At 40.2% G+C, this 16,767-nt stretch overlaps 2 protein-coding genes across 2 annotated transcripts; one reads left to right on the top strand and one right to left on the bottom strand.

Annotated features, from left to right (window-relative positions):
- Positions 1-3,069: 3,069 nt before the first annotated feature.
- Positions 3,070-8,287, bottom strand: si:ch211-214j24.14 (uncharacterized protein LOC559160 homolog). Its single transcript, XM_035603880.2, has 2 exons — positions 8,094-8,287; positions 3,070-5,321 (listed from the first exon to the last, which is right to left on the bottom strand). The coding sequence occupies exon 2, from the start codon at positions 5,148-5,150 to the stop codon at positions 4,437-4,439; it is 714 nt and encodes a 237-aa protein (XP_035459773.2). The 5' UTR covers positions 5,151-5,321; positions 8,094-8,287; the 3' UTR covers positions 3,070-4,436.
- Positions 8,288-9,604: 1,317 nt separating this feature from the next.
- atp6v1e1b (ATPase H+ transporting V1 subunit E1b) lies at positions 9,605-16,606 on the top strand. Its single transcript, XM_035603891.2, has 10 exons — positions 9,605-9,741; positions 9,877-9,938; positions 11,246-11,311; positions 12,316-12,425; positions 12,653-12,719; positions 12,846-12,935; positions 13,663-13,731; positions 13,882-13,976; positions 14,075-14,162; positions 15,871-16,606. The coding sequence occupies exons 2-10, from the start codon at positions 9,906-9,908 to the stop codon at positions 15,931-15,933; spliced, it is 681 nt and encodes a 226-aa protein (XP_035459784.1). The 5' UTR covers positions 9,605-9,741; positions 9,877-9,905; the 3' UTR covers positions 15,934-16,606.
- The last annotated feature ends 161 nt before the right edge of the window (positions 16,607-16,767 follow it).

Consider the following 16,767-nt stretch of genomic DNA (forward strand, 5'->3'; position numbering starts at 1 on the left):
GTAGAAAAGGGCCGGTCAATTTAAATGTGTTGACGTCACGATGCACTGCAAAGCAGTGCACTTCTTCTTTTTCGGGAAGAACAAATCAGATACACATCTGAGCATCCCTCTCCGTCTCACCGTGGAGATTACAATCTACAAACAACAAGCACCTCTTTTTTATTGTACACTCCAACACAGGAACACCACCGATTTCTAAAAAAGCCTGACCAGGGAATTTGCATGCTAGGCGATATACAGTATGTATCTGGCACACACATCTATATGAGTAAAGGGTGCTCTTCAGCAACACACTTTCCTATAAGTTGAGAATTATTTTGTCTATAGAATTGCTGGGATGAAGAAGCGTGAATTTGCATAAAGAGGTGTGAGCCAGAGGCTGGGCCCTTACAGAAACCACAAACAATGGATACACATTAAGCTGCAAAGCATTAATTGGGCCATTAATCATTTATCACTTCTAATAAATGTACTGTATATAAGAAGAATTCTCATAAAAATGTGTCTAAATTCATTTATTCATGAATATTACGAAGGTATTTGCATATTCTACTGCATCTCTTCCACAAGCAACACAAACCTTTCTCAGCTCGTGCAAACCTTCTTCCTCTTCTTGTGTTTTTTTTTTTATTTCTTTACGACACTCTTCTAATAACCATTAGGGCTACTATTACATTTACAGAGATGTTTACCCTTCAACGTGTTTGCTTAGTTTTTATTGATTCGTTGTTTTTTTCCAGAAATGAAACAAGCAGCTCCTGTGGTTTCATTTATTATTTTGCAAATGAAGATTTTATCTGTTTTTATTAGACCCTTCTCACACTCGATTGTCATCAAAGTCTTTATCATAATTATTCTAAATCTTTCAAACACAATTCAATTTGCATTTTCAATTGGCCGTGTCATAAAGGCAACTTCAGATGAGTGTGACTGTTAAGGTTAATGGTTAATATTGCGGTGATCACTATTAAACTCAGGCTGCGTGTTTTTACCCCCCCCCCTTACCCCCTCCACCCTCCACCACCATTCAAATAAACACAGGCCTTTTGAGAAGTGCATTTATCTGAGGCGTGCAGTTTTAAATATCAACCGACTTGCTCCTGAGTTCCCCTTTCAGCCCTGCTGAAGTGCGGCGGCGGCAGTCGGGGCCTGAACTCACTCTCCGAGCTGGAAACATCATAGAGACTGAGTAAATGGAGATGCAGCGATTATATCAGGGACACGGGGTCAGATCATCAGGTCACAGCGTAGAACTCAGACGACTCTGTTTTGATGTGGATCGTTGATTTTCACTCACAAAAAGGGTTTTCTTGTTTTTTACTATGGAGAAACTGGGGGAGAAAAAATAACAGTTAAGAAAACAGCTTGTCGTAGTAAATTACTATACTGTGTGTGTGTGTGTGTGTGTGTGTGTGTGTGTGTGTGTGTGTGTGTGTGTGTGTGTGTGTGTGTGTGTGTGTGTGTGTGTGTGTGTGTGTGTGTGTGTGTGTGTGTGTGTGTGCAAGCGTGTGTGTGTGTGTGTGTGTCTGTGTGTGTGTGTGCTTCCTGCCTGTGCAGCACGCTGATAAAAGACAAAGAACCACAAACCTGGTCCGTCTCCCCCTCGTTCCATTTCATAAATTAGAGACCACAACCTGTCGCGCTGCAGCCGAGGGCCTGACATCTGTGAGCTGCTGGGAGCCGCTGTCGGCCTGCGTGGGATCAGCAGTGTGGTCCCTGGAGTCTCAACAAAGTTGTGTTCAGTTTGTTCCGATGTGATGTATCTTAAAATGTTCCAGTCATAGATCACTCACTGACGCCTGGTCTGCTCTATTTTGCTCTATTCTATTCTATATTCAGCTCCGTTACATTCTTCTCTCGCCTGCTCTCCTCTGTGTTCTGTTCTATCCTATCATGTTGTCCTCTACTCTATTCATTTCTCGTCTGCTCTATTTTGTTTTGCTCTATTCTATTTCATTCTATATGAAGTAAACGACACACACTGTGACCACATGTATCTGTGAAGGTGAACCACGTCCCCGTCTGCACAGATCATATCATGAGCTTCTCATTTTCCTTCCCACAGATTAGGTCAATTGAATTGATTTAATCAAACATTGCAACACACTCCATTACTGTACCTTGAGTTTTTTGTTGAGAATACACTGCAAAGTTAATAAAACCCACATTTAATTAAAACCATAGCAAGGCATGAAATGGTATTTAATCCTTACAGTAAATCATTTTCTTCTTCATTACTCATCCATTCAAATCTCAGCTCTTCACAGGTCTTCACTTTTTGTGTGGCTTCATTACTTTGTGTCTTTTTTGTATTCCTTTAACACATCAACATGCATTTGTCAGAATATTTATAACCACTTCCTCATGTAGAGTTTTATATGCTTTAAGTCCTAGATCTTTTTGTTATTTATTACTTTGTGGTTTTCTGTGTTTCTCCTTTCTTCTCCTTTTTATTGTGAGTATTTGGTTCATCACAATTGCCCTGGCACAGTGACGTTATATTCACATTTACCAACATGAATATTTGACCAAATTAAAAGATCATTTTCTCACATTTGAACAAATTCTGACAATAAATGGCCATTGACTTGAATGCAATGCATTTATTGCTGATATCTGGATATTTGAGGGGTGTCAGTAAATCCATGGTTAACGTGTGGTCAGGTGTGTTTAGATGGGTGTTGTCGAGCGTGAAGGACTGATGTCTATCTGCAAAGGGGGCAGACTAGCTTTGCTGCAGCTTTATCTGTCCAAACAAAGAAGCACTTTCCTTCCCCATTCTCAATTCAATAGCTGCGTGCTTGTTGGCACCGATGTGGTGGAACAGCAGCACAGTCGACCGCATTGTTCTTCTTTATTTACTGTCACTTGGCGAAAATCAAGAAGTGCAAAAGCCACTGGTGTGTAATTAGTGTATATGGGGCCCGAGTGCTGCGGCGACCGCAGGATTATCATCACTATCAGTGAGATCATGTTTGTGTCCTGGGAGAGAGAAACCTGATGGAAATAGTTGGTTTAGTCAGTGTCTTTGTGCAACAGGCAACATGCATTCATTTTCCTTTATGAGAGTATTTTCAATAAACATTTATTTAGGTTTTATAACCTCAGCAAACTTTATCATTTTGCTTAGAAAATACAAATGACAAACATGCTTTTCAGCAGGCACAGTTGAGTTTTTCTTTATTATTTTGTCTTCCTGGGAAATCCAGCCGGCCCTATTTCTACAACTTAATAAATTAGGTTATTTGTTTTATAGATAAACTTAGGCTTACACGTTTTCTTCCTGCCAAAGTAAGACTAATTTAATTCATGTGTTTCTGGTTGTCATGAAGGTTTTATCTCTGGTTTCTAGGAAGAATTTCCCCAGTTAGGCCAAAAAAAGATCCTAATAAAAAAAAGAAGAAAGAAATCAAATTGTAGACGTGTGCCCTAGAAAATATCCAGCCTTATAATCTGTCCTTCCGGTGGAACAACTGTAATGTTATCAGGACGTCCTGCTGTCCCGAGGTTGAAATTGGTCTCATGGTTCATAATGTGAAATAACTGTAATGATGCAGATTGACCAGCAGGGGGCAGGACGGAGCATCAAATATATATTTACTGTACAGCCCACAACGACCCACTAAGAAGCAAAACTTACACTACAAAATACTCTTGTGATTTACAATGTGTATGTGTGAACGTCCTTCTCTCCTTTCAAACAAATATACAGGTTTTTATTAATATTGAATACATGAACCTTCTGTACTTCTGAATTTTAAACAACTTGGAATTATTGATTATGAATATATATATAAAAATTGAGTAATTTTGTATTCATAACACATTGGGTTTATTAGAATTTTTGCATGAATGTATTAAAGCCTTACATGTTAAATTCATGTTTGACCTACAAATGTAAATGTACTTTTATGCGCAATTAAAATACATGAATCTTAAATATCAGGCCCAAATATTTTTTGAGAGGGAAGGTATCCTTTTGGGTCAATATCAGTTGTTGTCAATCCATCCTTCCTGTTGATTTCTGGTGACGTAATGAGAGACATTATCACACAAAGAAACGTCGAACAAACATCTCAAGTTTCAGGATTTAAAAAAATGTTTAACTTACATGATTTTACATTTTACAGACTAAACTTTCCTCTGAGATCTACTGATTAGAGAAAAAAACAAAGGCCATGAGCTCAGACGTGAGCTGAGGTAGCACAGAACGAATCCCCTCCAGAAAATCAAATGAATGTGTTTTAATAATAATAATAATAATAATAATAATAATAATAATAATAATAATAATAATAATAATAATAAACGACAATACAAAGAGTGTCAGATGTTGAAATCCAGCATTCAGAGAGTGAAGTGGGATAATTGATTGAGGACAGATTTTTTGTGTGACCTGTGGCGAAAGGCTAACTCAGGGCTGAAGGAGAGGTCTTCTACTTCCTGCAGTAGGCCACGGCACCGTACGCCACGACTCCGACCACTGCGACCAGAGCGGCGCCTCCACACAGCAGCTCCGTGGAGCTCAGAGGCCGTGGTTTCGTCTTCTCTGGCGCCGCTGGAGACGCTGTGCCTGAATGTTCCTCCTCGTCTGAGAGAGGGATCTGTGCCAATTTGGGCTGCTGGAGACTCTCTGCCGGAGGCTCCGCCGCCATCGGCGCAAGGATGGACGGAGGGTGGAGCCCCTGAAGAGGATGAAGCTCCTCGGCTTCGCCGCTTGTGGCTGATGGGACCGGGGTGGACGTCGCGGAGGGGGGATCAAGCCTGACGATAGGCAGGGGAGGCAGGGCCATCGGGGGGACCACCTGCCTGAACTCTGTAGGCCTCGTCTCCACGTAGGGCTCCTCTGTCGACACCAGGAGCTCCTCAGTTTCTGGAGCCTGGAGGTCCTGCTCCTCCTCCTCCCTGAGCTCCACCAGCTCCCTCTCCCCACCCAACACGCTCAAAACGCTCGTCTGCATCTCCTCGTCCTCCTCCTCCTCTTCCTCCACTCTCCTCGCCCTCTCCTTCTCCGCCTCCTCGAGCATCTCGACCTCCTCCCGCTCCAGGTGGACCATGTCCGAGTTGAAGGAGTGGTTCTCCTCGCCGGCCAGCGCCGCCCCGTCGCTGCTGTCGAGGCTCTTGGCGTCCTCGGCGTCCACGTCGCCCATCGTGGACCAGGACTCGGCCAGCAGGCTCTCGCTCTGCCAGGACCCGCTGCCCTCTGGCTGGGTCAGAGGCAGAGCGGCAGGGCTGGGGCTCAAGGACCTGAGCTCCCCACCTCCTCCATCCCCCCTGCTCAACTCGACTGGGGCCTTTCCCTCCAGAGTGACAGCTGGCTACTGCAGAGACAAAACAGATCAGAGGCTTCAAAACTCCAGTTCACCTACCAACGGTGGGTTGGGTGTACCCCTTGGTACGTTCATAGGGTACTTGCAGTTTACTGTTTTTCTACTTTGCTGATTTCCGAGGGGAAAAAATGTACTTCTCTCTCCACTGCATTTATCTGGCAGATAAAGATACCAGTTACTTTGCAGATTGAGATTTTATGGACACCGAACCTTTGACCAAAACATTTGTCAAAGACCTAACTTTGACTCATGCGTAGTTAAGTTAAACATTTCACTTTCTTTAAATTTAAACATTTCATGTTTAGGTGGTCAAATGAACATTGAAACACTCAGGGATCATAACAGATGCCGCAGTGGCTGGAAAGGTTAACCACAAACAACCACTTGTGCCATCGGAATAGTTTCGGAAAAATTCTTCCCATAGTGGCTTCAATGATTTGATATTGTGCTCCACTGCTCGTCCACCGTTTGTTTTTTTTGTTTTTTTTACCTGTCTGTGTTGGCAGTGGCATCGGTGTCGTTGCGATTGGAAAAAAGTTGTTCACCGGGCCGCTCGGCGTTACAGTGGCTGTGACTATCTGTAGCCTCGACCTGCATATCTTACTATGTTTAGTCACTATATGCATCTCCATCTGTCGCCCCGGGAGTGGAAGCTATTTCAGTGATTTCACATGTGACGTGAGAATCCGGCGACGGCACGGACATAAAATGGAAGCGACATATTATCCATTATGTCTGAGACACGAAAGTTACAGCAACTTGCCTCTCGTTCTTGCCCCAAATTGGGACATTATGATGTGATTTCAGCAGTAATCAATGATGATTTCGAATTTGTCATATGACAAATACCACTGTATGATTGAATTCAATGAATGAATTCAAGTCAAATGGGCCTAAGGTGACCCCCCCCCCAGGCCAGACCCAGAATAGATTTCCCAACACTTGCTCCCCGCTGACTGAACATTGTATCACGCTCACAACATATGGCCTGTCTGAGTCTTCTCTGGTCTCAGATCATGGCTCTTAACGAGAACAAATCCCTTAACTCCGTCTCCGGGGCTTGAATATCTGTTACATTTACACTCAACATCGGTTGTGAGGTCAACACATACACGGTAAGGCGTGACGCTGATTACTGGGAAGCAAAACAAATCGCTTGTCATTGGTGAAAAAAGTAGCTGCATTGAGCGGTTGAATGAAACAACGAGGGGGATTTACCTGTTGGGTTCAATATGGGTGCCAATGAATTTCATTTTGTAAAAATGAATAAGGACGAAAGCTGATTTAACTGAAGAGTCTGTATTTACAAAGGAGCATTGTGGAAGGGCCACATGGGTATAGTTTATAAATGTTACAAGCCTTTCTCTTTCTTTCCCAAAATGTCCAGTTTCAGTTCGTACCATTATTGTAGAAAAAAAATAATCCCAAAAGAACTTGTGGTACTTGTTTCCACATTTTGACTGAATTTAGATTTACACCCATCACACATCTAACCTGAACATCTGGATCAGTGGTTCTCAATGTGGGAGTCAGGCCCTGAGTGGTCACATTGATGAAATCTCTACTTATTTTTTTTTTTACATTTTTAGGCTAAAAATTATGGAAATCAAACACCAAGAGAAAGTTTACATGAAACCCCTTTTCCTTGAAGTTCTCCCAGCATATAGGAGTTTGGATCTTAGATTTGTATTGTTTAAAATAATTTTGGAAATTTGGATCGTTTAAAAAGTTTACAAGCCAAACACATGGGGAGCACCAATCTAGATTGTGTCTGGATAGGAGTGCAAAATAGGGAAATAAAAGAGTTTTCTATCACACTATCTGTTTTAAAAACATCCACTCGTGTGCTGCTTCTCTGTTGTCGCTCTGCAGGGTAAAGCAAACCCCTCTTCCTGCCAGTTGTGCAACAGCTCGGTACTTTTTCTGGAAACAGCTGGACAAAAAAAAATCAATAAACAATGCTTATTTGTCCACGAATTAAACATTTGCAGTAAACAAACGGAGTCTCGCTGGAACCAAAATCACCCCGATCATCAAGCATTGGGAACTTTTCGATCTATTCTTATATTGTTTGTGATTCATTTTGAATATGTTTCGCCTTGTTTAAATGACTAAAATACTTGACACTGTATCATGTTCCAGAGTTTCCCAGACATCGGCGATCGAATGACCATTCAGGTGCCATATTGCCCCCTCTTCAGAGACGATGTGGCAGACTTCCATCCCACTGTCAGGTCTGCCTTGGTGCCATGGGCGTTAAAGCTGTCCTCACAAACATTTTAAACCCTTCACACACACACACACACACACACACACACACACACACACTGCCTGTGTCCCTGTCTGCTCGGAAACCAATCAACCTTTTCTATACACCGTGATCCTCCCTTACATACTGGCCTACTTGAGTAATTGGATTCCCATTGATCCGATCCCTCAGATAACAGACTCATGGTCAAGTGAACAGTCAGTGTGATTCAGGGCAGTCCGTCTGTGCCGCTGTGTGATGAGGACAGAACGATATCGGCAGCAGGCACCACCAAGTTGACAAAAGGTCACCTTTCAATGTCACAGTGAAGAGAATTGGTTGAAGACCAACGAGCCCCTCGAGCCTCTGCCGTAGTTGTGCAAGGTGAGATATCGCCCCTCACCACATCAGTGACCCACAATGACCCATCTAGCTTGTTTACATCTGCTACACTCTCAACAAAGCTTTTCAGATTAAGGCCACAAATAAAATAAAATCACATCCTCGCCGTGTACCTGTGTCCTCTCGGTGCTGGGCTGAGGGAGTCGCTAGACGAGGAGCAGAAGCTGGAAACCAGAGAAGTGAGACGTGTGTTCAGACGCGGAGCCACGAAATAACAGAGAGGCCGACATGCACGTCGGAGCTGGCACAGGAATGACAAGATGGACAAGCTGTGCAAGAGTCCCTCTCTCTCTCTCTCTCTCTCTCTCTCTCTCACTTTATCTCTCTCCCTCTATCGCTCTCTCCCTCTCTCTCCCCTCAAATCCATGACATAACACTTGAATGGAGAGGAGTCAGCGGTGACTTTGCTCTCTGTCCACAGTGAGAATAATCACGAATGATAAAGGTAAATATATTTTTTTAAAATAGGTTGACAGTTTCACCCTCGAATCAGACTTTAACCGGTGCGTTCAGTGTCTGAGGGGTCAACAGGGGTCAGCGGCTAAGTGTCTGTGTTCTGTGTTTACTGTTCAAACAGTGAGTCCACACTCGCTGTGCACAGTGTGTGTGTGTGTGTGTGTGTGTGTGTGTGTGTTTGTGTGCGTGTGTGTCAGTGACACTGAGTGGAAAATGCATGTCAGACAGGAGAGGGGCTATTTCTAAAGCTGAACTTTCCACCTTCTAGTTCCCTCTGCTGGCAATGCACATCTCCAGACTGGGAACTATTCCAGGAGGCTCCCATGTGGTACACTGGTACACTAACACAGTACCAACGTGTAGATTATATATTCATATACACTGGATTTCAAACTCTGTTTGAATAAAGGATATAGATCATTATTGACTTCTATTTGAAAAAAAACCCTGACATATCACAGACACTAGTTGATGCTTAGTTATTAAAACTAAAATTGTCCTTAGCTATTCTGTTACCTATTTTTTGCTTGAGATTTATGTTGATTTGTATTTTTTTCCGGTGTAAAACTGACCGTTTTGGACTTGAATAAATATTTTAAAAATATGATGTATAGCAACAATAGTTGAATATTACATTGCTAGTTTCATACCTTTATGTATAAAATCTTACATAAAATATTTTTCATTCATATATTAGTAAATATATTGGCACTTGATAGAAATCATGTTTTAGTATAAAAAGGGGGGCAAAGTAAATAATCAAAGCTAATGCAACTTCAAACTAAAATGTGAAATTATATATAATTGTATATATTTTCAAATAAATACAAATGTTTTGGGTTTTAGTAGACTTTGTGTTATTAGTTTTAGTAATCAGTTTGTATTGTTCAACTTCTTTAAAGAAAATAATAAAAAAGTTTTTTTTTATCACTAAATTGACATTTAAAAATGGCAAAAAATTTACAAAATGATTAAAGTCAATGATGATGTTTTTTTTTTTTACAAAAAACACCAGATTCTCACACAATTAAGTAAAAGTCTTGAATAAAATTGTCAATGATAACTATACTAAATTTTAAAAAAAAGTGCGACAGTTTTTGAAAGAAAAGAAAAGTTTGGGTTTATGTCTCTTTGAATTTTTTTTATTTTTTTTTTACACTAAAATAAGCGCGTCCCTCGCATCCGGTTGGCCGGGCGCCGGAAGTAAACATCATGTGACCTCGCGGATCAGCTGACCCGCCGTCGACATCTTTACGAGTCACGACTGCGCCGATTAATTCAAACCTCCTCCTCCGTGATTCTCCGGTACGTGGATATCAATTCAATCCAATGTGTTTGTACAGGATTACAATCTTAACTCTGTCATCGACAGAATCATTTATCACTGGGTGTGTTTGATTTGTGTGTCGTCTGCCTTTTTTTTATCTTCTCCTGCCACAGGCCCGGGCGGATCTCTGACAACCGCAGCCATGGCGCTCAGCGATGCCGACGTTCAGAAGCAGGTAATGCGGCGATTTAACCTTCAACACGACTCCGTTCGACCGTGGAACGACCGAAGGAAACTGTGCGATGCTTCTTTATCTCATTGTTTCGCTGAGAAATGTTTCTCCACGCTGCCTTTTGAATCGGACATGTCGGTGTGTCGAGGAGGAATGACATTGAGAGAGAGAGAGAGCTGCAGTCTGAGCTGGCGTCCAGATGAACACAAACAGAAGCTTAATATGAAACAATATGTCACCGGGGGTTTGTACTGGAGAAGGGTCGGTGGTGTTTAGAAACCATAGGCAGCCATTTTGTGTCTGGCGCTGAGTGGGAAGTTGTAGCTGAGATGCAGAGGGCTCATGTTTTCCAGATGGTCACATGATTGAACACATGCCCAGGGCCCAATGAGGAACTGGGACCACGAACCCCTCAGTCACTCACACACACACACACACACACACACACACACACACTCACTCACTCACATATACACATATACACAAACACACTCACTCACTCACTCACTCACTCACTCACTCTGTCTGTCTCATGTCAAGAAACACTGGACATGAGCTTCACGTGGGCCGATGTTTTAAAGCTGCACAAGTGTCTGCTTCACTTACTGATGTTGGTGTGAGACACACATGAGCAGATTCCTCGCCACAGTGATGTGAAACAGGCAGCAGAGAGAGAGAGAGAGAGTCACACTTCACAGCAGGGCGTCAAAACACTGCCTGTAATAATGAGGTCCACACACACACACACACACACACACACACACACACACATACACACAAGTCATGATGTGTTCACATTCTATCTTTCAGTTCAGACTCCTGTGATGCAAAAAAACAACATTCTGTTCCTATGTTTGTTTTGTCAGGTTTCACCTTTTTTGTCGCTGGAGATGACCTATGACCTCACTCAGTTTGTCCGGCATGAGTTCAAAACATGAACCTGAACATTTGTGTATTCATCATGTTCATCTTGTGTATGTTTCTTTAAAAAAATAACAAACGAAATGAGGTGATTTACAGCTTCATTGACTAGGAAGTGAATTTGCAACTGGGGAAGTGGGTCAAAAAAATTTTTATTGTGCAACATCCAGAATATTTTTTTAGTATTTGATGATTCTGGAAATACCCTCAGATCTAGGACCTAAAGATTTAAAAAAAAAAATGTTTAAAGATTCCTGTGTATTTGTTTTTCTAGGGGAAATAAGATATTTTGTCGCTGTGACTAAACCTGACGAAACCCGCTGTGGTGGAATCCGTGTCATATTTTTAAAGGCACTCCGTCCTAACGTCTTCCTTGTTTGTGTTGTCAGATCAAGCACATGATGGCCTTCATTGAGCAGGAGGCCAACGAGAAGGCAGAGGAAATCGATGCAAAGGTACAAACACACGTGGACAGTAACTGGAAGGCATAATAATTTTTATAAATAAATAAAAATCTGTCTTGAAGAGACTGAAGAATGGAGGGACAGATGTCATCATCATGTATCTTTGCACCAAGTTTAATTAAAAATCATGCCTGTAATCTTGCAGTTTAAAGTTAGAAGTTCATTGTAGCGCCCCCATCAGACAAGACATTGAAGTGCAAGTGGCAAAAATACGGTTATTTATTTGAGCTTCACCTTGAATTTATTTGTTATTTTAACTGGAAAAACAAAATTTTTAATACAATTATATCCTTTTGGATCAGAATAATATATAAATAAATATAATGGTTAATACCACTAATTTAATATGAAAATAAAACCTTTTTAAGTTTGAAAATTATTGTTGTGACCCCATGATGATGATGGTGTTTGTCATTAGTAACAGCTTAATGAGGAAATGGAATGATAAAGAGGGAAGTTTGTGGAGAAGGGCCTTATATAACTATTTTCATATTTAAATTTTAAGAAATTAAGTTATAGTAGATGTCTATTTTAGGTCATGAGTTATTTTCTTAATTGTATCCTACTATAATTGGTTTGTCCCTTTTTATATTGAAATCTGATTGATTAGATTTATTTGATTTTACATTTCTGACTTGATTTGAAATTTCAAAAACAAGAGAAAATTATTATGATAGTCATTTTGTTGTTGTCCAGTCAGATTTTTTTTCCTTTCAAGATTTGTCAAAAGTTTATGAAATATTACACTTTATTTCTTTAGAATACAAACTTAAATCTAGCAAAAAATAGATGTTGCCTTGGGCTCTGAAACTGGCCATTTGAGATGAATCAGCATTGATAATAATTGTTATTTGCAGCCGTAATTGTTTGTTCACATGATTAAAACTGTGACATATTACAAATTAAAGCCTTTAAACCAACCTTTAATTATAAAGACCCGTGTTTTATGAGGATTTCTGCCTCCTCCTCTGAGTGAACTCTGTCTCCCCCTGCAGGCAGAAGAAGAGTTCAACATCGAGAAGGGCCGTCTGGTGCAGACTCAGAGGCTGAAGATCATGGAGTACTACGAGAAGAAGGAGAAGCAGATCGAGCAGCAGAAGAAAATGTGAGTCATGGCGACACGTCACAGGACTCGTCGAGTCCTCCCTCCCCTTTCTGTGCCGAACAAAGAAATAGCTGTGTGTGTTGATGCCCAATTCCTATAATTTTACTTAGTCGCTTCGTCCCACAATGACTCTATTGTGTCTCCTGTGTTTCCGCGGCAACAAACATAGCTTACTCAGAAATCTAAATGGGTGCTGATTGTGTGTTTTGTATCCGTCTTCATCACAGTCAAATGTCCAACCTGATGAACCAGGCTCGACTGAAGGTCCTGAAGGCCCGCGACGATATGATCTCTGTAAGCCGCTGGGCATCGTCCCGTCGACGTTCTGTAATATTTCATGTGCATAAAAGAGATGGAGTGTGTAAATACTCAAGAATTTGGTCTGAATAATAGAATGAAAAAAACTATGTGTGTTTGCAGGAAATGCTGAATGAGGCTCGCCAGCGGCTCGGTAATGTCGCAAAAGACCCAGCGAGGTATCCGGCTCTCATGGACGGACTCATCTTACAGGTTCGTTTGTGCTCAGTTGATATATAATATACACTAAGTGACCAGTTCATTGGGTACAGCTAGTTCCTGAAGGCACCGAATATTAAGAAAACTTCTCATTGTTCATGTAACACTACATAATTCAATGGCAAAAACGACATCCTCTACACTGTCAAGTTAAATTAAAAACAACTATTTATTTATGTTGTGTTTTATAAGTTTATAGATTAATTATGTATTTATTTTTTTATCATTATTCATTTTCTATTTTCTATTACTAAAATGTGTTGAACATTATTGTTTATTTTGCTTTATTGAACTTTTACTATCTTAATTATAATTCATTTTAGTGGTACTTTTATGTTTTTTTTATTTTTTTATCCATTTATTATCCTTTTATTGCGGTCTTTTCAATTATGATTGTTTTGGTTTGCAAGAGTCTTTAATTCACTTTTAACATCCCATGTTTTGACAATCACCTTTAAAACACTTTTGAAGTGCGTTTGATTTGTTCGACTATATAAATAAAGTTTGAGTGACTGAAAGTTGAATCGTCACATCTCTGAGACTGTTTAAAAAAACAAAACCCTGAACATCACAACCTTCACGAAGCGAATATTTATTTATTCAGACTTCGTCCTCAGTTTTTAGCTCGGTGTTCCTAATAAACTGGCACCTGAGTGCGTGCCGTGTTGAAGTAAGAGACTTGGGTTTGAAAAGCCTTTTCCTTTTTAATCTTTCACACCAGGGATTCTATCAGCTGCTGGAGCCCAAAGTGAGTATTCGCTGCCGCAAACAGGACGTGCAGTTGTTACAGGTGAGGACGTTTTTCCGATCAAGGCGAGTGTTACAAAGCTCACAAACAACAAAAAGTTCATAGGTGCAATGTTGTACGACATACGTGTGTAGGATGTTGATTCTTTATTGTGTGTGTGACAAAAGTATATTGACAAATATGAATTTTCAGGCGTCCATCCAGAGGATTATTCCCATCTACAAAGCCGCCGTGAAGAACAACCTGGAGGTCCGCATCGACCAGGACAACTTCCTCTCCCCCGACATGTACGCACCATCGCCTTCCAAACATAAATCAAAATTACTCCTGAATATTGATTTTTGAAATGCTAATGTCTCTTGTTGCGATTCGTCTCCTCTCACAGTTCTGGAGGGATCGAGATCTATAATGGCGACGGGAAGATCAAGGTGGCCAACACCCTGGACAGCCGACTGGACCTCATGGCTCAGCAGGTAGGAAACCTATTTCTATATATAAGACGAATAGTTGATGTTTATATCGTGTTGATTTTGTCTTGTTATGATATTGTGGTCTTTAAATGAAGAGTGTAGACTTTTAATAAAAGGGCGTTTGACATGAAATTAAAGAAGAGAAACTTTCATATATTGAAGGATAATAAAAAAATGTCCACGTGAGCAGCTGCCGCTGACATTGTTATTATTCATGAATTGTGTCTTGGTTTTGTCTATAAACGTGTGACATCAATAAATTAAACTTAATAAGATGGGCAGATATTTCATTGACAGATTTGTTTTCACGGAGAGAATAGAGACACTTGAAACTATTTACTAACTTTATGTATATTTTCCTCTTTTTATTTACTGTGAACATACACATCTGCCCAATAAAGAAATGCCCAATAAACCAATAAATAAAAATGCGACCAGCAACAAACAGAAATGAGGATGTAAGGAACCTGAGGTTGCTAAATATTGTCATACACTAAATGAAAGATTATATTAAGTAAACGCACTGTAAAAAGTGCGTACAAGTCAAAAGTAGAGACATTAGACAAAATATAGGATGTTGAGTCACATTACTGTACATACACTTTACATCTATAGACGAGATATGCTCATGCTTATTATATATAAATGGTTTGGTCACGTAAACTTGGCATTTGTGTTGATAATTCCTACAATCACTTTTATTGCTGCTGTGAACTTTTACAGTCATACTGAAGCTTTCCGGCCTAAATGATATTTAACTGATTTTAAGGTCAATGGACAGTCATTGGTAAAGGAGTGCAGGACTTAACAAATGCATATTTGACCAAATGAGATTAGTCCAGCTCTCACGTTACACGGACATTAAACTTTTCCTCGTGAGTTGAGTGACGGCCCTCGTCTCAACGAGGAGCGTCTGGTGAAGTGTTTTTTATTTGTTGCCTTTAAATTGGTTTTATTTCTATTTGACCTTATTTACACTCAGGAGAAAGGAACCTGTGTGTGCCGACGTTACATTGTGTAGTCAAAACCAACAGACAAAGGATTAACAATATATAATCATATATATAAATAAGAGAAATATAGAAGTGTATAGAAAATTTTTATTTTTTTGATGCATTAATGTTCTTTTGGTTGTTTTATTAAGGTATGATGTTTTATGATTGGTATTAGCATTTTATTAATGAGTTTACAATCATATTTTTTTTCATTTGTGTTGTCCACTCTGTGTTATCACTGCTTCACTTCACTTTTCTTTCTGACTTTCCTGGTGAAACAAATAATAAATATTATTTGTAATAATAAATTATTACAAATAACTTCCAGTTAAATAATTGAGTCCCCTTAAAGATATTTTATGACTTTGCCGCTTGTACTTTTTATCTGGACTGAAACAAGCAGTTAGTGGATTTACAAGAAAGAAACGACCTGTCAACTATTTTGATCATCAATTAATCATTTAAATCTTTTTTTTACAAGAAAAAGCAGCTTGTCCAACATCAGAAAAAACTAAATATATCTTTTGTTTTTTGGACTCTTGCTCAAACAAAATCAAAAATTTCATTCTGTAAATTTGGAAATCAAGTGCAACGTATGTTGTTGTCAGTTTTTTTTATTTTGCGAACCAAACAATTGAACAGGAAGTTAAGTCTGCAGACGAATATACGATGCCAATCTCTACCCGCTCATAAACAATGTGTCTGTGTTTTCGCAGATGATGCCTGAAATCCGAGTGGCTCTGTTTGGCGCCAACCCAAACCGCAAGTTTATGGACTGAGTTGCTCATCTGCTGTATTAGAGAGCAGGAAAAGAAATCCCCCTTTTTATTTTTTATGTTGTCATATGAAAGACGTCATTCCTCTCGTTTTTCCGATGCAAAAGAGACGCGTCGTCGTCGTCGTCGTTGTTGTTGTGTGATGTATCGCTGTGTTTTTCTGTGCATTGAGGGACGCGATGAGATAAAGTTTACTCTGCTGCTTCCCCCTCCGAGGGTCTCCGTTCACACAGATTATTCGGGGGGGGGGTACGACGACGGGATTGGCTGGGTCTGTTAACAGGTCGTCCACTAATTGGATCAGTCTTCGTGACTAACACACACACGGCATCTGTGTCACTGTTTCATTAACGGGTTGCACGGGGCATTGTCTCGCTAATGGCTGTCCGCTCCGACCAATCACTGAGAGGAAAAAAGAAAGTAGCATCCAGGACACCGAAGACCGCGCTCGTCGACCTTTACAGAGTTTAATTTATCGGCTGTGCCTTCGGTCATGGGTTCGAGTGGGTGGCATCATTCCAGAGAGGACACTGTATGTAAATGAGGTTTCCAGATTAAATTATATGTATGTGTGGTTGTTGTTGTTATCTCTTTGTTTTTTGATTGTGTCTCCAACTGAAAATAATGCTATATTGTGGAAATGTAAAACATAAAAATAAAATATAAATCATTAGTACCACGTGTCCTTTTTCTTCTTCCTTCTTTTGTCTGTGTCCTCGCTGCCAAGCAACTTAAAAGTGTTGCCTTTTGTTTTGTAACACACGGCCATTCATGCTCCATTCATTAGTTTATCACATGGTATTTGTCAGACGAAAAAAATGCCCCACTCATCCCGGT

The sequence above is a fragment of the Scophthalmus maximus genome, chromosome 12 (assembly GCF_022379125.1).
Source record: "Scophthalmus maximus strain ysfricsl-2021 chromosome 12, ASM2237912v1, whole genome shotgun sequence".
Classification (NCBI taxonomy): Eukaryota; Metazoa; Chordata; class Actinopteri; order Pleuronectiformes; family Scophthalmidae; genus Scophthalmus; species Scophthalmus maximus.

Excerpts from the sequence above, each read along its gene's own strand:
- atp6v1e1b (XM_035603891.2), top strand. The coding sequence starts at position 9,906 with ATGGCGCTCAGCGATGCCGACGTTCAGAAGCAG. Across the intron at positions 12,720-12,845 it reads CCCGCGACGATATGATCTCT|GAAATGCTGAATGAGGCTCG; the intron begins GTAAGCCGCTGG and ends GTGTGTTTGCAG. Across the intron at positions 13,977-14,074 it reads AACTTCCTCTCCCCCGACAT|TTCTGGAGGGATCGAGATCT; the intron begins GTACGCACCATC and ends CTCCTCTCACAG.
- si:ch211-214j24.14 (XM_035603880.2), bottom strand. The coding sequence starts at position 5,150 with ATGGGCGACGTGGACGCCGAGGACGCCAAGAGCCTCGACAGCAGCGAC.